The 23,754-nt window shown below is 35.6% G+C and overlaps 1 protein-coding gene across 1 annotated transcript in view; it reads right to left on the bottom strand.

Moving 5' to 3' along the window:
* The window catches only part of mbc (dedicator of cytokinesis protein myoblast city), a 966,604-nt gene that overhangs the window by 563,849 nt on the left and 379,001 nt on the right, over positions 1 to 23,754 (bottom strand). The window contains exon 18 of the mRNA XM_090373417.1: positions 11,852 to 12,077. Coding sequence (XP_090229543.1) covers positions 11,852 to 12,077 — 226 coding nt within the window. The remainder of the gene's footprint in view (positions 1 to 11,851; positions 12,078 to 23,754) is intronic.

Raw genomic sequence — 23,754 nt, 5'->3', positions numbered from 1 at the left:
CCATCCACCCCAGGTGCCTTTTTTATGTTTATCCTCAACAATTTCTCCTCCACTTTCCTCTCAGTTATTACAAAATCATCCAGCTCACTGCCAAATGTTTACTTTACCTACATCATTCTCCATCCTGAATAACTCTTCATGCGTGAATGTAGATGTAAAATACTCGTTTAGATTGTTAGCCACCTGAGCAGGATCCTCAACTGTTGAACCATCAATATCCAGTGGACCAATCTGATTCAACCCTTTCCTTCTTGAGTTTAAATATGTAAAGAACTCTTTTCTGTTTTTCTTTGCATCCTTTGCCAAGGATTTTTCGTGGTCTGCCTTTGCCTGCCTAATCTCCTTTGTGACTTGGTTACAGACCAACTTATATCTATCATAAGCTTCCATGTCACCCATTAATTTGTATGTATCCCATGCATTTTTCTTCTCTGCCACATGTCTCATTAGTTCATCTGACAACCATTTAGGCCTAAACCTTGAACAATATTTCTTAGTTGGTATGTAAAGCCTGGTAGCCTCCAAGATTAGTTCCTTGAATACTTCCCATTTTGAGTTTGCTGTTGGTAACATCATCAGTTGGTCCCACTGTATAGAATTTAAATACTGTCTCAGACCATCATAGTCGCCTTTACGAAAACAAAAACCCTTCCCTTTACCTCTGATGGTAGTTACCTCCTTGAGTAAATCCCACTTCAACACACTGTGATCACTGCCACCTAGTGGTTCATTTATCTGCAGATTCTTAATGCATGAAGAATCACTACTGATAATCAGATCAAGAGTATTGCTCCCTCTTGTTGCCTCACGAACATGCTGATGTAGAAAACAATCATCCAATAAATCCACAAAAGCCTTGCTAGTGTGTGAGTGACCAACCCACAAATTCCAGTCAATATCTGGGAAATTAAAATCCTCCATTATAAGACTCTCTGATTTACTGGCCCACTCTATTTCCCTGTACAATATCTTATTATACTCATCAGAGTCATTAGGCCTATAACACACTCCTACTCCCAATTTTGATTTCCCTATGCTTCATTCTTTATGTGCTTCTTAATTAACAGCATAACCCCTCCTCCCCTCCTGTCCTGTCTATCCTTTCTATACACATTACTGTGTATAGAAAGTCTGTGTATATGTGGTGTCGCACAGATACCCATATCTGTGCGACACCACATTTCCGATATCCCAACAATATCTGCCTTTGATGTTTTGAGCAATACCTCAAATTCATCAAATTTATTTACCAAACTCCTAGCATTGGTGTACACGCAGGTATACATGCACCTGTTTCTATTCTTAGCTACCCTAACACAACCCATGTGTTTACTTGTACCGCAATGACTCCCAGCAGTCTCTGAAATATCCTGCATCTTGTTTTTCAGGATTCTGCTCATTTCAATAGCAGTGCAAGAATCACTTCCACCTCTGCCAGTGGCCACTGTTAATCTATTACACCTTGTATCCCCCCCGAACTAGCAGTTTTCCGACCCACCTAACACTGCCTCGACAGCATCAGCAAAACTTCTTGCACCCTTTCTATTTAAGTGTATCCCATCCCTGTAGAAGCAATCTCTCCTGTTAACAAGTACAGTCCAGGCTGAAAAAAATTCTACCCCTTGAGCCTTGCACAATCCCTCCAGGGCCGAATTAATCGACAAGGCTCTCATCATATACTCCCTCCTATTGTGTCTGGGCAGAATTGCAGACACTTTCAAATTTAACCTAATTCACGGCTTTTTTTCAACAGTGACCTGTACTTGCTAAGTAATTCTGCCGGTCTCCTACTCTTAATATCATCAGTGCCAACATGTACAACTATATCACCTTTTGTGCCCTTAAAAGATGATATCCGCTCTACAACGTCATCAACCTTTACCCCTGGCAGACATACTCTGGTCCTATTCCACCTATCTTTTTTTTTTACATTTGTCATTTGTCTATTTTATTTGGCATTTTTCGTCAAATGTCATATTTTACATTTGTCAATGTTAAACTTCATTTGTCACTCTCAGCCCATCTGCTCAACCTTTCCAGATCCTGTTGCAGCAGCATAGTGTCAGTAGAGTCCTTGACAACCCTGCCTACCTTTGTATCATCTGCAAACTTCGACATTAAGCTTGATATACCATCATCAATATCATTTATAAATACAGAAAACAATAATGGACCCAACACTGAGCCCTGAGGGACTCCACTCATAACACTAGTCCACGACGATCAGTGTCCATTGATTATCACTCTCTGTCTTCTCCCCCTCAGCCACCCCTTTATCCACAGCAGCAACTTGCCTCCAATGTCACACTGCTCCAATTTGTGCAGCAGTCTTCCATATGCAACAGTATCAAAAGCCTTTCTAAGATCCAAGTATATAATATCAAAGTTATTCCCTGAATCCAGTTCCTTTGTGACTGCATCAAAGTATCCAATCAAATTGGTCAGGCAAGACTTCCCCTTAACAAAACCATGCTGTGTCCGAGCTATAACTGAAGTCTTGTCTAAATGATCCTGCAGTGCTTCTTTGACTAGTGCCTCCATTAATTTTCCTGGAACAGAAGTTAAACTCACAGGTCTATAATTACTTGTGTCAGCCTTTGATCCTCCTTTGTGAATTGGCGTCACATTTGCACATCTCCAGTCTGTGGGTACCTCCCCTGAGTCCAAGGAAGCTCTCATAATTATGGCTAAGGGTTTGCTTACATCCTCTGCTGCCTCCTTTAATATAACTGGATAGATCCCATCTACCCCGGGTGCCTTTCTTGTGTTTATCTTCAACAATTTCTCCTCCACTTTACTCTCAGTTATTACAAGATTCTCTAGCTTACTGCTAGAGTTGAATACACCTCTGGCTTTCCCCTCGCTAAATAACTCCTCATGTGTGAATGTCGATGCAAAATATTCATTTAGTTTGTTAGCTACCTGAGCAGGATCATCAACAGTTGACCCATCAATATCAAGTGGACGAATCTGATTCATCCCCTTCCTTCTAGAGTTTACATAAGTAAAGAACGCTTTGCTGTTTTTCTGCTTTGCTGTTTAGATTACCTATGATTGAAGACGTGCCAGTGTATCGGAAAAACGTAAAAGCAGCTCTATGAGTGAAATTATAATAATAATAATAATAATAATAATAATTATTATTATATTCTCATATTTCTGATATGAGAATAATATGCTATTCTCATATCAGAAGGGCAAGAGCCCTTCTGATATGAGACATTATTAGATACAGACATTATTAGAGAATTTAGTAGACTCTTTAAATTTACATTTAAACAAAAATAACTTCATAATGATTTTATTTATAGATTTGACCAAAGCATATGACTTAATTGATATCCCATTATTGAAACAGAAATTACTGAAATATGGAATAAGGGGAAGAATCAATCAACTCTTAGCATCTTATTTAACCAAAGAAAAATAACAGTTGAAGTAGAAAATACAAAGGGAAAATCATATAATATAAAGAGAGGAGTACCTCATGGTACATATGCAGGGCCAATCATGTTCAACACCTATATAAATGACATATTCGAAGTAATAAAGAACTCCTTTATAAAAATCTATGCAGATGATATAATCTTATATACATAACAAAAATGGCAATAGATTTACAGCAGGATGTAATCCATTTACAAAATTGGTTGCATGATAATAAATTAGCACTCAGCTTTGAAAAAACAAAATTCTTGGTAATAAGACCTCCTCCTCAAACAATGGACATACATCCGTCTATTAAATTACATAAACATGAATGCCTACATGATCAGAATTTCCAGAATTGCAAATGTCTAACTGTGGAAGAAGTTTCAAATCACTGTTACCTTGGGTTATGGATTGACTACAGTCTAAGTTGGCAATGTATATAACAAATTTGTACAAGAAAATGAGATTTTATGTGTATTTTTTTACTACATTAAGAATAAATTAAATCTAAGAACAAAAGTAACCTTATATTATGCATTAATTGATAAAATTGTATTGTATTTTATTGTATAATAAAAATTAAAATTATAATAATACAATGCAATACAATTTTATTTATCAAGAGAATTTGTTTACAATAAATGAACTTGTTAAGAAAAGTAAATTTCTTGACAACAAGTTGTAATTCTTCCTTTACAACAGTTTTGTACAAATTTGTTCTTACAGAAAAGACTATGAAGTCACTACACATAGTATATTCCACACTGTTAACAGAGATAGTAGTTTATCTGCATATCAATTCTAATCTACTGTGTCATTGAGTATCAAGAATTTTCTTATTAGGAATTTTAATTTGGAGATGGGGCTAACTTCTCCTGAGCCTGAAATCAATGCTAGCCAACAAGTTGTTTATTATATTCATTGTGTGCCTATCTCCAAATGTATTTAGTATCCTAGGGTGAGGCAAAGTAATTGCTTTTGGGTTCCTTAAATTTTGTGAGACATTTCTTTGCAGATTTGACTCTTTAAAAATAGTGTTAAGATTTTTTAAGAATAGATTTAACTTCAGTTTTTGAACTGGATACAGTATTTTATGTTTCAACAAAAATTGCCTTCTCTTGTTCAGGTCATTCCAAGAGTTTGTCCCCATTAAAAGTTTCAGAATCCTATTCATTAAGTTGTTTATTGCCCTTATTTCTGTTTTATTTGCCTGTGCCCATATATTTACTAAATAATTGAGTTGGGAGTCCACTAATGCATAAAATAAGGTAACTTTTGTTCTAAGATTTAACTTATTCTTAATGTAGTAGAAAAAGTACACATAAAATCTCATTTTTTTGTACTAGTTTGTTATATGCATTACCCAACTTAGACTGTAGTCAATCCATAACCCAAGGTAACAATGATTTGAAATTTCTTCCACAGTCAGACATTTGCAATTCTTGAAATTCTGATCATGTAGGCAATCATGTTTGTGCAATTTGATAGAGGGTTGAATGTCCAAGGTTTGATGAGGAGGTCTTATCAAAAATTTTGTTTTTCAAAGCTGAGTGCTAATTTATTATCGTGCAACCAAGTTTGTAAATGTATTGCATCCTGTTTAAATCATTCACCATTTTTGTTAGGTTCTTTCCTATTGTATATAAGATTATATCATCTGCATAGATTTTTATAAAGGAGTTCTTTATTACTTCGAATATGTCATTTGTATAGATGTTGAACATGATTGGCCCAGCATGAGTGCCCTGAGGTACTCCTCTCTTTACATTATAAGATTTTCCCTTTGTATTTTCTACTTCTACTGTTATTTTTCTCTTGGTTAAATAATTTGCTAGGAGTTGATTGAGTCTTCCCCTTATAACATACTTCAGTAATTTCTGTTGCAATATTGGGATATCAATTAGGTCATATGCTTTGGCCAAATCTATAAATAAAATCAATATGAAGTTATTGATTAAAATTAATATGAAGTTGTTTAAATGTAAGTTTAGAGAGTTTACTAAGTTCTCTAATAATGTCTGTGTGCTCTTGCCCTTCTGATATGAGAATAGAGAGTTGTTTAACAGTCCATATTGATGTAAATATTTGCTTATATGGGAAAATATATAATTTTCTATTATCTTATTTAAAACTGACTGTATTGTTATTGGTCTGTAATTGCAAAAGTCATCTGGTGGTCCCTTTTTATATATAGGAATTATCTTAAATGAGAGTAAATTTGTAGGATAGCTTCCCGACTCTTAACATCCGTGCTATTAGCTCTACCAAGAGAACTGAGAACTGTTCTTTGTTTCTCTTTACCTCGGTTACTGTAATACAGTCCACTCCATAAGATTTCTTGTTCTTTAATTGTTCTATAATTTTAAGAATCTCAGTATAATGTGGAGCTAAGACTACACAAGAGTTCATTATCTGAGGAAGCCTATCTTGTTGAGTAAAAGAATCTTGGCAATAATGTATTAAATATCTGTTGAGATCTAATACAGCTTTGGCAATAATCTAATACCTATTTGCAGCCTCATATTGTTTGTTTGCACCAGAAATCTGTTCTACTAGTGTTTTAATTTGGTTTCCCCTTGACTTTTTCTTCCTTGTACTTAACATGTTATTTATAATGCTCCATTTATACTTTTGTGTTATCTGCTTATCCATGAAAAGATTATTGTAATAAGTGTTTTTTTGCTTTTTTATCCTACCTGTCACTTTATTTCTGAGTGTTTTATAATTGTGATAATGTTCTTTCTTTGATGGACAATTTCTATACTGCCTGAAATATTTATCCCTTTGTACCATTAGTTCTTCTATTTCTTTAGTCATCCAAGGTTTCCTAAGCTTAATCTTGCTACTCCCAGTGTTGTGTTGTGTTGTTGGCTGTGTGATTAACTTTTCTCTCTGTATTAAACCTCGAATTGTTTATAATTTGTATTATCTTATTTGAAAAAAACATTTACATTTGTTGTGTAAGATGCTTGATCTTGTATTAACATGTTTTCTATGTTCTGTTTCAGTTTACCTGTTGATAAATAATTTTTCTTCATAGCATTTGTTAATTTTATATCTTCATATGGATGTTGTTTTGAATACACATCTACTATTAGTATACATGTTCTGTGATCTGAAAGTTGATTTAATAGTATGTAGGAATTGGCATACTTCAACTTGATATTTGTAATTAGGTGGTCCAAACAAGAGCTGACTGTTCTATTACCCTCCATCCTTTGTTGCTAGTTATTCCAAATAAGGTATGTTCAAATCCATAATTGTTTAAGATTGCAGAGTATCTGGGTATCACATTATCAGTTCCATCGGTTAGTAAATTAATATTAAAATCTCCTTCTAGTATGGTCTTATCTGTTTGTATGTCGTCCCATTGCAAAATAATGTTTTCTAATTCTATTAAGGAAGCTGTTTATTGAATCTGATGGTGGCCTATAAAAAGCACAAATCACGAATGTGTTTTCTGGGTCTTCTCCTAATAATTTGGCACAGCAGTTTTCACAAGACTGAGTTAAGTGGTAAACCTGTATTGCCCTAAAGCATGTTCTATAGTATATTATTATTCCTCCACCCCTTCTCAACTCTCTCAATATATAGACCTTATCATAATCTTGTATGTTATAATTGGAAATTTCATCACTTTTTATGTTAACCTCTGTTAAAACTATACATGAGATAATAATAATAATAATAATAATAATAATTTCACTCCTAGAGCTGCTTTTACGTTTTTGCACAAAATTTTGCACTTTTACACAAAATTATTGACACAATAACGTAAAAGTAGCTCTATGGGTTAAATAATAATAATAATAATAATTATTATTATTATTATTATAATAAAAATTATACAATACAATACAATACAATTTTATTTATCAAGAGAATTCATTTACAATAAATATAATAATAATAATAATAATAATTTCACTTATAGAGCTGCTTTTACATTTTTGTGATACACTGGCACATCTTCAATCATAGGTAATCTCTCCCAAGTCCAGTGATGCCCTCATAATTAATCCTAATGGTTCATGCCCTCTCTTGCCTCCTCTTTCAAAGAACTGGGTATGTGCCATCAACTCCAAGAGCTTTATTTGCCTTCAGGCTCAAAGTTTTTCTAATAATAATCTTCTGAAAGAAGATTATTATTGGAAATAATAATCTTCTTTTGTCCTCACCAGGAAAGGTCTTTTGTCTGTTAATATTGTTGTAAAGTACCTATTTAATTCATTCACAACTTTAGCTGGATTATGTAAAACTTTCCCACCTCAATTATACGAGGGTCTGACAGACTCATTCTGCTTTGTGTATTTACACAGACAAACAGGTAAACAACCTCTTTATCCACACTCTTTCTGCTTTCTTAGCCAGCAATTTCTCATAATCTACATGAGCCAGCCTGACCCTTCCTGTGACTTGTAGCTGTTACAGGCTTCGGTACTTTTTATTGCTCTGTAACTTTTCCATGCCATCTTTTTCTGCTTTACTGAACTGACTAGTTTGTTATTCATCCTCATGCAATTTTCTTATTGGTATACAATTGCGCCCCCGTATCCACCGATTCAGTTACCTGCAATTAACCATGGAAAAAAAAAAAAAATTTCACTCATACTACTCGTGTGTCTAATAAGATGCTTTCCTTTATTTTTTACAATGTTGCATATGATTTGGTCACCAACATTATAATGGTTCTTTATAGATTTAATGGATGCACTGTTTTCAAACTTTTGAATAATTTCAAGTTTTTGTTTAATTTGAAAGCACAACTCTTGCGTTTGCCCATCATTTTTGCGATTTCTAAAAAAAAAAAAAAAACACCGACATCCCTGACATAAATAAAGAAACAAATTTTGTCCTTTTGCGGTGTGATGGAACACAACAATCAACACGATGCACTAAATCAAACTAAACATTTTTTTTTTTTTTTTTTTTTTGAGAGTCAGGTGTGAAGACAGTGGGAGTTGCAAGATAATAAGTATACTAATCACCCAATGACGACTTATAACGCTACTTCTTGTTGCTGATTTACTCCTTACAAAATATCTGTTAATACCTATTCTAATTATTACTTGAATTTTATTATTTCTGGTTTTTTTTTTTTTTTTTAATTTGAGTCTTGAAGTGTCTCGGTTAATCCAATCCCGGTAAATCGAGAGTCTGCTGTACTTTATTATTACCGTATTTAATGTTGGTAATGTCTTACTGTGTGTTTAATTTATCAATTAAACTTTATTATACATAAGTATGTACAAGAAAATCACGTTATACATGGGGTCACCATGTGTTCGCTTATATCAGCGGTTTCAGCCATCCACAGTAGGTCTTGGAACGTATCCCCTGCGGATACGGAGGTATTACTGTATATGCTTTAAAGACTTGATTGATTGAATTTTGTTTTTTATGGTGGATGAGCGTGCATTAAAGGCAAATTCTGTGGCTATAGCTGTAAAGGTATATCACAATTTTAATGCATTCACACTGTGAGCTATCTTCCCAATTGATAGATTCATGCAGCACCTTAAGCTGTTATAATCCGCTTTCTGAAATTAAAACTTAATCCATTGCCTTTAACAATTGCCACCTCTTTTCTCATCATCCAACTTAGATCTGTGTGATCACTCCATGCTATTGGTCCCTATACTTTTAGCCCTTTGATGTCATCTGGTTAATGCTCCACTTGCTCCAATCAAAGGCAAATTGAAATCATGCATAATAAAACATTCCATTTGTATATAGAGATTTTCATCATCATTCCAATCTTCTGATTTGTAGATTACTCCACTCTCACTATATCTTTTCTTCCAGCTAACACCATTACATTACAGATTCTATACTAGCATGTGTTATTTCAGAATTTGGGAAAATTTTTGTTCTGCTCAGGATGTTTAAATAAGAAGCATAAAAGGTAATCCCACCACCCTTTCTATCTTCTCTATCTTTCCTAAATACATTGTACATACTGCAATGAAACTCATCATTCCCTATTTCTAGGTGACACTAAGTTTCCATTAGCCCTATTATGTCAGTATTACAGTTGTCCTAAACAGGAGTTTGAATTCAATAATTTTATTAATAACACTCCTGACATTACTGTATACACACTTAAAACTAAGCATTCTTGTATAGTTTACCACCCCTTGATGTTATTACGCTTACTTCCATAGCATTAGATTCCTACTCAATTGAAATGTTCCTACTGCCAAAGAATCTTGCCAAATTGGCTGTTTTGGCAACAAACAAGAACTCTTGAGATGCACGTATGCATTACTTTAACCCATATTGTAAGATAGAAGCATTTCCATAGTATCCCTCTCCACCCAACTAGAAAACCATGAAGGTATCTTTCATGATACTGTAAAAACCACCTTTGTTCAAATGAATTCTGTCTCTACAAATTAGATTTATTCTACCTACAAGTGCAGGCCACACTGATAAGAATTTCTTCTCAAAAGCCTTGCAGAGTCCCCCCAACTGTTGAGTTAATCCACAAGGCCTTCAGCATATAATCCCACTTATCATTATTATAAAAAAATGTTATCCATTACCCTGAAAATGGAATCTCCCAATAAAACTAAATCCTTTGGAACCAGAGCAGTATTTGCTTGCTTATTCAATTCTGAGACCTGAATCGGGAATGCAAGTTACTAGAATCCCTGATGATCTGCCAGTTATATTTGTTTCTAGGGAAAGCACCTGTTCTTCAATGGCTTCAAATTCTTCCAGTAATTACTGCTCTAGTAATCAAGTCTGTAGGAAAAAACTATATCAAGTACAAAAAATTAGTTAATCAATAAAACAAGCAAACGGGGGTTTAATTTGAGAATAGCACAGAGATTAGTATTAGAGTGATGATTAGCAACTAATTTAACCTCTAAATACATGCCCAGGCTAAACAAGCAATGAACTCATTACTCACTACAAGAATTACCTAAAGCAATCCATAATATACTTGGATGAAATAAGTCTTATAACAAAATAACATAGAATGTATCTTTTATCAAAAATTAAATGTATAATATTACAAGAATTAAATTTATAATATTATAAAGATATTAAATCTACAATATATATTAAAGAAATTAAGAAAAAGCAAAAATTAATCTATTGAATTCTATATTCAAACAACTACTCTAACCCACCCATCCATAGAGCAAAGATAATATAAGCATCTGCTCTCTGTGACTGCCAAGAGAGAATCTTTAAATATACAGAGAGAATATATAATCCACTGTAAAATGTCTAAAACTTTCTTTTAAAATAAAATTCTAAAGTGTTTCAATTATACAACTCTTGCTTTTCAAATGCACCTGTATTAAACTGAAGTGCCATGTATCCCCGGCAATAGTATTTGGTTTCTGCATATCCAACCTGTCTTTTATTTAAGGGGGGCATATAAAAGTTTTTACATTTACAGATAATGTTAGGAGCAGCACGCATGATCATGCTTTTGGAATAATCATAGGGACTCTAGAAAATTCTTTCCAGATTTTTAAGGCTATTAAGTTCAGATGCAGAAAACTGATTGAATGGCTATCCTCATTTTATGATGTAAAATGAAAATCCAAACAAGAAAAAAATACTACATTGTATGTAGGTGACAAACGTGTTACAGTTAGAGAAAAATAAACAGTTTGGTATTGCAAAACATGTTCCAGAAAACAAGGGCTGTACCCGGGCAAATGTTTCAAGAAATACCACTAAAACCATATTATATTTTAAAATGTTCCACGCTGTTTTGTATATTAGCTCATGTAAATGTAAAAAATAAATCATATTTAACTTGATATTTTTATTTATTTTTAGAGTTGGACTACATGAGGAAGATTGTGAAAATAATGAAATAATGCTGGACTACAAAACTCCAATAATAAGTTGCCAATATTGTTAAAAACAATAATAGTAACTTCAGGTTGAATTAAGGATAAACAGTCATTTCTAAAGGACATAAGCACAAGCTCTATCACTGTTACAGGAGGGACAAAAGTGAGCCCAAACAGGAAAAATGAAATCAAAGCAGCATATTTTCTCAAAATATAAATATAGTATAATCACTAATGAATGTATGTATGCAATCATTTTATGACTGCATGCATACATTCAATCATATAATGTCTGTACAAAAAAAAAAAAAAAAAAAAAAAAATCAAGTACAAAAAAATGAATTAATCAATAAAATAACCAAACAGGAGTAAAATACAATTGGAGAAATGCTGAAATAAAAGTAATGAACTTCCCAGCAAAGTGTTATACAATTTGTCATTCCTGATTCGAGTAAAAAAGCAGTGCAAAATTTAAATGACTGTACATAATACAAACATATTTTAAAAAATATATCTGGAAGCATTTAATTTATGTTTTTTGGTGGGTAACATTTTGTTTCTTGTTGCCCACTATGAATTTATAACCATAATAACCTTACCATTTTGTGTGAGTTTTGTCGAGCACACCTGTGTATCGATGCTGAAAGAATCTTTAGTACTTAATATCAGTCCTCCAGCCTGCCAAGTGTTTGAAGAATATCTAGCAGGTCCATTTCCTTGGCTTCCTAAAGGTATTCCATATCCAACATAGTTTTCAAGTTCGGTTTTTGTGGAAGGCATTGATAGATAGCCAATATCTTCTTCTTCAAATCTCTTATGATCAATCTACACAGCATCATTGAGGGAAAAAACAATATGCTCTTGTACAGAATGGTTTTTAAACACATTTGATTTCATAAGTAAAAATCTAAAATGCAACTTCGGATCAGTATTACAGATTTAAAAAAAAAAATTAAAACAACATAAATTAAATGTGTACATCAGTTTATACTAAAAACATTTCAAAGCAGTATAAGGCAGAGAACTTGGATATCCTTTTTTGTTTATTACTAAATCTATGAATTTGATAGTATGAACCAGAGCTAAGGAAGGAAAATCATTTAGCAATTTTTGTTAAATTAATTTTTGACTTAATTTTTAATTGCATTAAATTGATTTTTAATTGTGTTAATTTGATTTTTAATTATTGCTAATTATTTTCTACTGTAATGTAAGATTTTTGATTTTTTAATTGTTTTCGTTTTAATTTCTGGAGAGTATCATACGGAAGTGTTCTACATATTATATTGAGGTAAACTTCTCTTATTCTTTGACAAATATAAATCTATGAATATAACATGAATTGATTGAAAGACATTTTTCACACACCTTTTAATCTGTTGAAAAGAAACATTTTATGAAACAAAACTGAATCAAACAGTTTTTTTTTTCAATTAAATAAAAAAAAAAAAAAAAGAATACTGGGTCTACTTTCATTAATGAGAACTGTTGTTTGTTTGTTTGTTTGGTTTTTAGGAGCATTAGCAACTAAGGCCATATTGCTCCGGGAATATGCGGTGGTCATTCCCTGACCTTTCCGCATCCTCCTGTATTTGGTGGTGACGGGCTTGAACCCCGGTCTAATCAAGAAGCGTGTGCTACGCACTGCTGCTCCTTCCCACCTGGCTACGGAGGCGCCTGTTAATATTTAAAACACTTGTTAATTTAACAGGATGGTTTGTCAGGTTGGAAATCTGTTTCCATATTGTTTCTGAATTTCATTTTGGATACAGGTATCAGAACTCCACACATTAGGAATAGTAACCTAATAGCTAAAAACAACAAAAATTCAAATTAATAAGATACTGGCCAAAAAAATAAAAATGAAGAACCTTTATTCATATTGAAATGGGCCGCCTTTGTTTCGAATAACAGCAAGTGTGCATGGATTCAATAAGATGTTTTGGCCTAACTGTAACCGTTTTCCAGCAAAATTCACTTTGTTGCATTGTTGTGACAAAGCTGAAAGAAGACAACTTCATTGCTAAATAGCTCGCTCGCTCTCTCTCTCTCTCTCCCTCTCCAGGATATCCCACACATTCTCAACAGGACTGAGATAAGGTGAATGAATGGCCAGGAAATCGGTGCTATGCTCTCTGAACCATTCTTGCATGATTCTGGCATGATGCACTGTTGTACTATCATCCATAAAGTGGCCATCATCTTTGGGATAAACATGTAACATTATAGGGTGCAGCAGATCTGATACAAAATTCAGGTACTGACTGGATGACATTTGACCTTCACCAGTATCAAAGGACCCAGTCCATGCCAACAAACAATCTCCATACCATAACACCACCTCCAGATGCTTGAGTTGTCTTAAAAAGGCAGGCAGAGTCCACTGGTTCATGTGGTTCTGGCCACACTGTCTGTCTATCATCAGTACCAAACTAAGTGTATTGTGATTCTTCTGACCACATGACTTTCTTCAATTGGTCCACTGTCGATTCATGATGTTCTCAGCACCATTATAAGCAGATTTTTCTGTTTTTCTTTGAAACAAGTGGCTTCCAAATAGGTAGGGTTATAAGCAGATTTTTCTGTTTTTCTTTGAAACAAGTGGCTTCCAAATAGGTAGGGTCTGCCATACCCAATTTATTCAATTCCCTGAATGGGTTAAAATAGGGCATTGTATACGTTCAGCCAAGCACTTCTGTGCTTGGCTGAATTCAGATGTTATTTGCAGCACAATTGGATATTCTATTTTTTCATAGAGTCCTCTTTAGAGTACTACAGCTTTGCTCTTGAAGTGCTGTTTTTCTGCCATATTTATGCCTTTCAGCTGTGGAAGAACTGCTTGCTTTTCGGTCATTAAAAACCTTTGAGATGGGTGCTTTTGAGAAACCAATTATGTCTTTCTTTTCTTGAATCACAGCTCCTGCAAAATGTGCACTCACAATAAGAGCTTTCTCAAAGTCTGACAGATAACGTGTTTTCCCAATTCTGGCTTCAGATTACTACATTTGAACAGACTGTGTAGTTTTTATACTCAATGAGGCAACACATCATCACCCCAAATCACAGTTTTATTTATATTTATTTGCATTTCTTCTGTCTGTAACTGTCTTAATAGAAAGGCTTGCATTTTTTAGGCCAGTGTGTGTGTGTGTGTGTGTGTGTGTGTGTGTGTGTGTGTGTGTGTGTGTGTGTATTATAATTATATTACAAAAAACAGTACTATATTGATATTATATCAGAATAGCAGGCATTACAAAAACCAAGGGAATGTCTACAAGGGACATGAAGCTGAACAAAAATTATAAATTACAGTGGAAGAACCTTGGTTATCCATGACTTGCTCCACCATGCATTTGATTATGAGTATGGGGCTTTTTTTTTTTTTTTTTTGCCTTGACAACATTAATATTAATTATTTTATATTTTTAGAAAGTTAGTAGCTGAATGTTGGCATGTTGTAAAGGTCTAAAAAAGAGAGATTAGTAATTATTTGTACTTATAAAATAAATATATAATGAGTCCACAATGTATTAATACCACTTCCTACATCTCATGCAGATGATCTTTTTACTATAAAGCGCTGATTAAATATAAATGTGACATTTTATATTTACGGAATTTAGGAACCAATATATATACAAAACAGTTCCAACAAAAAAATAAAAATTATGAAAAATAAAAGCTAATATTATTTTCCCTTATCTTATCTACTATTTTATCTAATCTATCTTCTGTTCTTTCAGGAAACATAAAATTAAGTTATATATAGAGATAAATTTTCTTGTAGGAAAGTGATATACACTATATAATTATACTTTACAGCATCAAAACTGTGAATTTCTTGTGATATAAACTGCATTTTTTTTAACGAGCATCTCATTTCCAGTCATTAGCACAAATAAAGAAGAATCCATCATAGTTTATTCTGAAATTAAGATAGAAGGTGATGTACAGTGTTGAGTAAGTAAAGGGAACAGGTAAGAAATGACATTTAGAATTACAGAGATAATGTAGAAAAATTAGGGAGGAAAAATAAACTAAACAATTCTAAAAGGCCACTAGAAGTCTGCATAAACAATGCACTCTTAATTCTAAACACAGTATTTCAGAATAAAACATACTGACAAGTTCATGTGAAGAGAAGGGGGAAGGGTAGTGTAACAGAAACGAGAAAAGCATAACAGGAGGGAGTATATAATGACATATTTGTCAATCACTTTGGCCCTGGAGAAACTCTGCAAAGGTCATGATTCAGAATTTTTCTCAGCATGGTCTTTGTTTGAAAACAGGAAACTGTTTTTATGGGAATGAGATAGACTTGAATAGAATGGGTGCAAGCAAATTTGTATTGAGGCAATGTTAGGTGGGTTGGAAAACTGAAAGCTTGGGGGAGATACACAGAATAATAAGTTTAAAGCAACTGTAAGCAGAAGTGCTTTGACACTAATTCTATGGGCATGGCAACAGACTGGAAAGCAAGGTTATGGGGATAAACAAGGAATTAGTCCTCATGGAACAAGCATGAGGACTAATACAGCATAGGCTGTATCACAGTCCATAACAGCAGATACAGGTGCACGCATACTTGCTTTTACACAAATTCCACGGGTATTAACCCCGTGGGCTCGCATCTGGTGAATATGGGCTTGGCAAACCCAGGGTCCTGAGCATATCATCATTCTTCTCTTTCTTGGTGATTCCGTTCTACTTCTGACTGACACACACACACACACTCGCGCACACGCACATTCTCTCTCTCTCTCTCTCTCTCTCTCTCTCTCTCTCTCTCTCTCTCTCTCTCTCTCTCTCTCAGGGAAATTTTTTTTTCGGCTGGTGCAGCATAAGCCACAGGCTTCCTTGCACCATATAACTAATAATAATAATAACAAACACAACTGATATATCTGAAATACTGATTAAGTCATCAGAAGTGGACATTGCAGGGGTGTTGGAAACATGGTACCACTCAAACATAAGGGTCATAGAATTTGCATATGGTAAGTGTAATGTTGGGGAGGGGGATCATTCTCTTCAATATGAAGCACAGAAAATTTAATGCAGTGCTCCCATTTGTGGGTGGCCAGTGAAAAGCTGAGTCAGTTAAGTAGGAATAGGTTACAGACCAAATGACAGCGAGGAGTATAATGAACAACTATATAGACAAATAGGGCAGACTAGCCAATCAGAATGTCATACAATGGGGGATTGATATGATATTTATTACTTAAAGCAGTCCCAGCCAACCAATGGCAACCCCGCTGTCAGTTACACATAATTTAGCAGTACTCTTATATACTCCCTCTCCTGTTTGCCCAAGTACAGGGAGGGAAAAAATATCCCGTGACCAAAAATGATTGATATGAACAAATTGAAAAATAATCAAATTACATAAAAAATAAAATATACATATAATTAAATTTCAGACAAAGTCCAAACTTCATTGGAAAGATCTGCATCTGTTCACAGTCTATTGGAAAGCCAGCAGCGCTAGGAGCTGCCGAGAAGAGAAATACCAGAGCCAGGATCTGCTGAGAAGAGAAATACCAGAGCCAGGAGCTGCCGAGAGTAGAAATTCCAGCACAAGGAGCTGCCGAGAACAGAAATGCCAGCACAAGGAGCTGGAGTTGCAGTGGATATAGCAGACTCAAGCCTCCACGATTTCACAGAACTTTAGGTAACTGAGCACAAGGAGCTAGAGTTGCAGTGGATATAGCAGACTCAAGCCTCCACGATTTCACATAATTCTAGGTAATTCGGCATACATCATACCACATTACAAATCCAAGGCTTCCAGATGCAGAAGAGTCTTCCGCCTAAGAAATATTGCGGTTCCAAAGGCTTGGAAAGCCAAGAAGTTCTGTTTATCAACTAGAATTGTCTCGCAGCCTTCTGCCATAAGATTGAGATTACTAACCCGAGATATCAATTCAATTCGCAGATCACTGTACTCCTCACAGTTGTACATAATATGTTCCCATGATTCTCTTTGGCCACAATGGCAACTAGATCTTTCATTAATTCCTAAATCATGCAACTTTGCATTAATCGAACCATGACCAGTTAATAAGAACATAGTTTGTAAGTTTGGGGAAAATTTTTGTGTAATCTGCCCTTTATCACAAACACTCCAATGCGCTTGCCAGACTTCTACCAAAGCATCCCAGATTCTTGTCCTTTCCTTCCTGGGATCTGCCAAAATGTCCACCTGTATATTCAGAAAAGAACAGGGAATGCCACAGCGGATGAAGTAAGCCAATGCACAATACAATAAATGCAGATCAATAGGCAATTTTCCAGTCACAATCTGCAAAGCTGGGGTCGACACAGTTCTGCATGCCATGTATATCCTAAGGAGCATTACTCTTTTAATGGAACTGAGCTTTCTAGTAAAAACTTTACTACTTACACATTCAAACCAAATTGGTGAACCATACGTTACCATGGGGATAAATACACATTCATATAGAAAGTTCAGCGCCTTACCTTTTATTCCCCAGACAACTCTAGTGATTCGAGTAATCATCCCAATAAATTTCCTCACCTTTTCTGATAGATAAGTAACATGTGAGTTGAAAGTCAAAGATCCGTCAAACATAATGCGTAGATATTTTAATTGCCTTGCCGATTTTAGGCTCGACCCATTCATTCTAATAACCTGGGGTCTTTTACTTGAAAATTGATCCTTAAAGACCATTGTCCTTGTTTTGGTTCTTGATATAGTCAGTTTATGTAACCTACACCAGTTATTAAGTTCAAACAAAACCTGCTGTGACCTGGTTTCTAGTTGCATCCGTGTATTTCCTTATATAAGCAACACAAGATCATCGGCATATGCCACCATCTCTGCATGCTCGAAGTCCCTATGCAACCAGTCCTCCAAAACTAGGTTCTACATTAGTGGTCCAAAAACCGATACTTGTGGGTACCCCTGGTCACCTCTCATACAATAGAATCAATCGACGACTTAACAGTCACTGTACGGTGCGTGAAGTAGTCCTTTACCACCCTAAAGATCTTAGTTGAACAGCCTGCAAGTCTCAACATCATAAGAAGGCTGCTCCATTGAATGGAGTCAAAAGCTCCCTCAAAGTCAATAAAGATTCCAAGGACATACTTACTGTTCGAGCCTAATATATAGTTTCACAATGGCCGAAGCACACCTTCTATTCCATGACCTGGAGTAAAACCATATTGTCTGCCAGACCAGCCTAAGTTTTTTTCAGTATAGTCAGTAATCCATCTCGCCAGCATCCTTTCAAACACCTTTCCTAATCCAGGGAGGAGGGCAATAGGTCGATAAGATCATTCTTTGGCCTGGATGGTCCCTTCAGTATCAGCTTTAATAGGGCATCCTTCCATGGTGATGGAAAGGCCCCGTCATGCAGGCAGCTATTAAAAGCTTCAAGAAGAATCCCTGGTATCAGTCGATGAGCTCGTTTTATGAACTCTCCTTCAACGAGGTCCATCCCTGGGCATTTATTGTTCCTTATGCGTTATACTGCATCACAGAGTTCCATCAGGCTAAAGGGATCCTTGTCATGTACACCACAGTAAGTATGATTAAGCCTTTTCATCAACATCTGTTCCTCATCGTCTTGATCAGAGATAGTATCTCCAATCAGATGATCCAAAATCGCAGACATACTTTCTCTCCAACTCGTACTTTCCTGGTCAACACTTCCAATAGAGTATGCTATATCTCCATTATATATTTTAGTCTTGCCAGTACATAGCTTATATACCCCATGGGTTCTCACTACCCACGGTTCTAACCAACGTTCTCCAGGCAGTTATTGTTATTTGATTTTTAGGAGCATTAGCAACTAAGGCCATATTGCTCCGGGAATATGCGGTGGTCATTCCCTGACCTTTCCGCATCCTCCGTATTTGGTGGTCACGGGCTTGAACCCCGGTCTAATCAAGAAGCGTGTGCTATGCACTGATGCTCCTGCCCACTTGGATATGAAGGCGCCTCTAGGAAGTTAATTTTGACTTAGATATCATATGCACGTATACACTCCGTATCCTCTGATACTCTACTTTAAGTACATTAACTCCCTCCTCCCCATTGTTACGCTTATTTCTTTGGTACCTTTTCCGCGCTTTATGAACCTGCTTCCGAAGTTGGCTTAACTCACCATACTACCATTTAACTGGAATCCTATTACAGTTCTTTTGCTTCATAGATGTTCTGGAAGCCTCAAAGAGAGAGTGCTGAAGTAACTCCACTGCATTCTCTCCAGACATCTGACTGAATGCCCAAATACCCAGATTCCCAAGTCGGACATGAATATATTCGTCGAACCTATTCCACTTTGCATTTTTGATAGCAAATCGTCATAACTGTTCCTGAGATGGAGCTAGTTTTGTTACGTCCCTGACAGAAAATACAATGGCCCGATGATCAGAGCAGACCCAGTCTGCCTCTTAATCGCCAATCGTCCACGATACCAGCTGCCATTACATTACAGATTGTCAAGTCAATATGTGATTCTCCATTAACAGTGAAGAAAGTACTATCTGAACTTGGTAGATTTCGTATAAACAATTCACAACAAGCCAAGAATTCATCTAGTTGACAACCACGATCATTTGTAATTCTATCAAACCACGATGCTGATCTTGCATTAGAATCCAACGCAAATATTGCTGAATTACTACCCAAGCAATTTTGAACCAGTTCCATGTACCTGATGTAGAAATTAATGTCTGTTGAGTGATGACAATACAAAGAACATAGATAGAATGACACAAGATCTGACACACACCAGCTGTGAAGAGCACAGTGAATTTATAACAGTAATAACTTATTGTTATTACTGTTATAAATTCCTTATTAAACATTACAATTGCAGCTCTTAAGTCTGGTTCATCTGCACAGAGTACACATGCTGAAAGTGGATATCCTGTAGGCCAACATTTTACTAAGTATGGTTCCTGTATGCTGGCTATACCAATATTCTCTCTGCTGCACACTAGTCTAATTTCATCAGCCGCCGATTTTGATCTCTGAGCATTAATCTGTAGTATACATAGGTTACCATTTGATTTTGCATTGTGCTGATTAAGAATTAAGTGATGATCAATATCTGCCATTAACATTATCAAATTGCTGTGCTCTTTCTTTGACCAACTTAAGTGTATTCAAGTATTCTGAACACTTTACTCCTTACAGAATGATTTGTAGCTCGATATTTTGCCTTACAATTGGAACAGATCGGTTGTTCTTGCTGATGAGTACAGAATGTATAGGAGTGTCCTATACCTGCACAGTGACTGCAGACAGGGTCTGTGCGATAACATGTTCTGGCTGTATGACCAAATCCCGGACAGTTGTAGCACAAAGTAACTAAATGAAAGTCATTGAACTTATACGACATGAAGTCAATGTCAGTTCCATGTACCTGATGTAGAAATTAATGTCTGTTGAGTGATTACAATACAAACAACATAGATAGAATGACGCATGATCTGACACACACCAGCTGTGAAGAGCACAGCGAATTTATAACAGTAATAACTATGTCCTTATTAAACACTACAATTGCAGCTCTTAAGTCTGGTTCATCTGCACAGAGTACACATGATGAAAGTGGATATCCTGTAGGCCGACGTTTTACTAAGTATGGTTCCTGTATGCTGGCTATACCAATATTCTCTCTGCTGCACACTAGTCTAATTTCATCAGCCGCCGATTTTGATCTCTGAGCATTAATCTGTAGTATACATAGGTTATTTTGATTATTTTGATCTCTGAGCATTAATCTGTAGTATACATAGGTTACCATTTGATTTTACATTGTACTGATTAAGAATTAAGTGATTATCAATATCTGCCATTAACATTATCAAATTGCCGTGCTCTTTCTTTGACCAACTTAAGTGTATTCAAGTATTCTGGACACTGTTTACTCCTTATAGAATGATTTGCAGCTCGATTTTTTGCCTTACAATTGGAACAGATCGGTTGTTCTTGCTGATGAGTACAGAATGTATAGGAGTGTCTTATACCTGCACAGTGACTGCAGACAGGGTCTGTGCGATAACATGTTCTGGCTGTATGACCAAATCCCTGACAGTTGTAGCACAAAGTAACTAAATGAAAGTCATTGAACTTATACGACATGAAGTCAATGGAAATCCTACTATGCAGTAACAAATGACTTCTAATATGCCTTGACACCTGGAGGACCCAATTATTACCTGTTTTTGTTTTATTAATACTACAAAAACAGACAAATATCTCCATCTTCACTTCCTCCCTAGAGATGTTCATATTTAGTAAATTTTTGTTGTATAAGTCTCTAACAGGTCTTCCTTGATTGTTTTTTCCACATCATACAATATTATTTTTCACCCTGGTTCTTTTGGAGTCGAGAGAATCACGCCCAATTGTTTAATGCTCTTGCATTCCTTTACCTCTTGTAGCTCCTTTTCTGTTTGCATCTCCAATACCAAACCATTATCCCTAATCTTCCGAAGCCTCCTTATCCTAATTTTCTTTAAAGCTGCTTTTAAACTCTTTAGTTACTGCAAAATGCACCTCATCACTATTTTTCAATCTTGATCCCTCAGCTGCTTTCACTATCAGAACATGTCCCCCTGCCCCATCCAATGACGGGGAAGACAAGCACATCTGACTTTCATTTCTGCCCTTAGTTTGCCCTCGTCCCTTGATGTTCACCTGATTCTGAGGGTTTCTATGCTGGATTACCTTACTATATAGTTCTCTTACCATATCACTATCTTTATTTTTCAGTCCTTCAATTTTTTGTTTGTATTCCTCCAATTTCACCTCCAAGGATGTAATGTTATCCTTTAAGTATTTATTTTCTGCTCCCAACAAGGAAGCAGTAAACAGTTCCTTAGTAAGCCAGTTTTCCTTGATCTGGATCTCGCTCAGTTGTTTCTCATTCACATCTAGTACCCTCTCTAAGCCAGTGCCCTTCTCCTTTAGACGTTCATTTTCAATGCCAACATCATGTAGAGCACTTTCAAGTGTTCACCATCTTGAAAGTGCCCCATTTACAGTCCTCATACCAACACCTTTTTTCTCCTGAAAAAGAAATTCCTCCAGGTCCTTGCACAGGCAGAGAGAAAGCTCACTAAATGTTTTAAAAGATATTTTCTCAGCTAAATTTACAGGTTCCCTCGCACGATCCAGGTAAAAATCCCCTTGATCTAGCATACTCTTTGTTCCATCGCATGGAGACAAACCAAGGGAAACAGATGGTGTGCATTTCATCAACTTCTCCAAATTCCTATTTGCCTTGGCTAAGTCAAGATCCTTCTGAACATTGTGCATAGTATTTTTCAAATTGTTACTTACTTTGGAACATTGCACACGTTTACCTTTGGTACTTTTCCTAGGCTGAAGGGATCTACTGCATGACGACACAGCCATGCCCCTTGAACTGTCATCCATTCTATTAGATTTATTTCGAAGCCTAACTGCTCTAAAACAGCCGGGAGACTGACTTCTGGAAGATAATGGAGTAACCATCCCTAAGTCATCATAAGTCATCTGCAAACCTTCACTTTTGCTTTCCTTTTCAGTATCTAGTTTAGTTAACGTTCCATCGGTTTTATTCTTAACGTTCTTTGGCCTACCCTTTCCACAACTTCTTTGCATTGTTCCAGCGGATATTGCTTCTGTTATTTTCTCATGACTCGCCAAAGACATGTAGATTTCACTATATTCATCCTCTCCATTATCAACTTCCTCATCCCAAAATCCAGTCATATCTCTTTCACTATTTATAACTCCACTAATTTCTCCAAGGTTATTCAATTTGCCTGAACAGATTGCATCTAGAACAACCTTGTCATTTGATGATCCTAAGCAATCGTTACTTCCCTTCACTATGTCTTGATTATTCCCTGCTGTGAGAGAGCAAAACTCATTCATCAATGTCCCATTGACATCAAAATCACACTCTTTTCCACCCAACAATATTTTATTGTCCTTTGTTTCCATAACTGCTGTATTTTCCCATGTTTTCATATCTTCAACTAAACCCATATATCTGTCCCCTAACTTATCATCCAAATGTCTTTCTCTAATCTTACCTTTGTCCTTTGCGCCTTCTGAACCCCTAGCCATTATCCTTTGGTGAGAATCCACAAATGTAAACTTTCAGCAAAGTAAACAGTAGTACAGCTTATGCTACCTAAAGCTTATTGAAACCTCCTTTACAGTTTACATTATTTCCTTAGATTTAAACCTTGGCACACAGAACAGTAAGACCGTTCTCATAAGGTCTTCCAGTCTCTGAACATCAGGATTTTAAATTATAGCCAAATGCTCAAAGACAAATGTTCCCTGAGGTGTTTCAGGGACCATTTGTCCATTAGTATTTTTTTTTTTTTTGTTTCTTCCTGAAGTATTTTGGTCCTGCAAATTGCAGTGCCTGAAAACCAGACACCTGTGAGGAGCCTCACTGAAGTGTTTAATGCTTTAAACGAATTCAGTAAACTAAATGCTGACAGCTTCTTGGACAAT

The sequence above is a fragment of the Mastigoproctus giganteus genome, chromosome 5 (assembly GCF_048544385.1).
Source record: "Mastigoproctus giganteus isolate SK-2022 chromosome 5, ASM4854438v1, whole genome shotgun sequence".
Taxonomy (NCBI): domain Eukaryota; kingdom Metazoa; phylum Arthropoda; class Arachnida; order Uropygi; family Thelyphonidae; genus Mastigoproctus; species Mastigoproctus giganteus.
The sequence above is the reverse complement of the archived record's forward strand: the minus strand, read 5'-3'. Positions and strand labels throughout refer to the sequence as shown.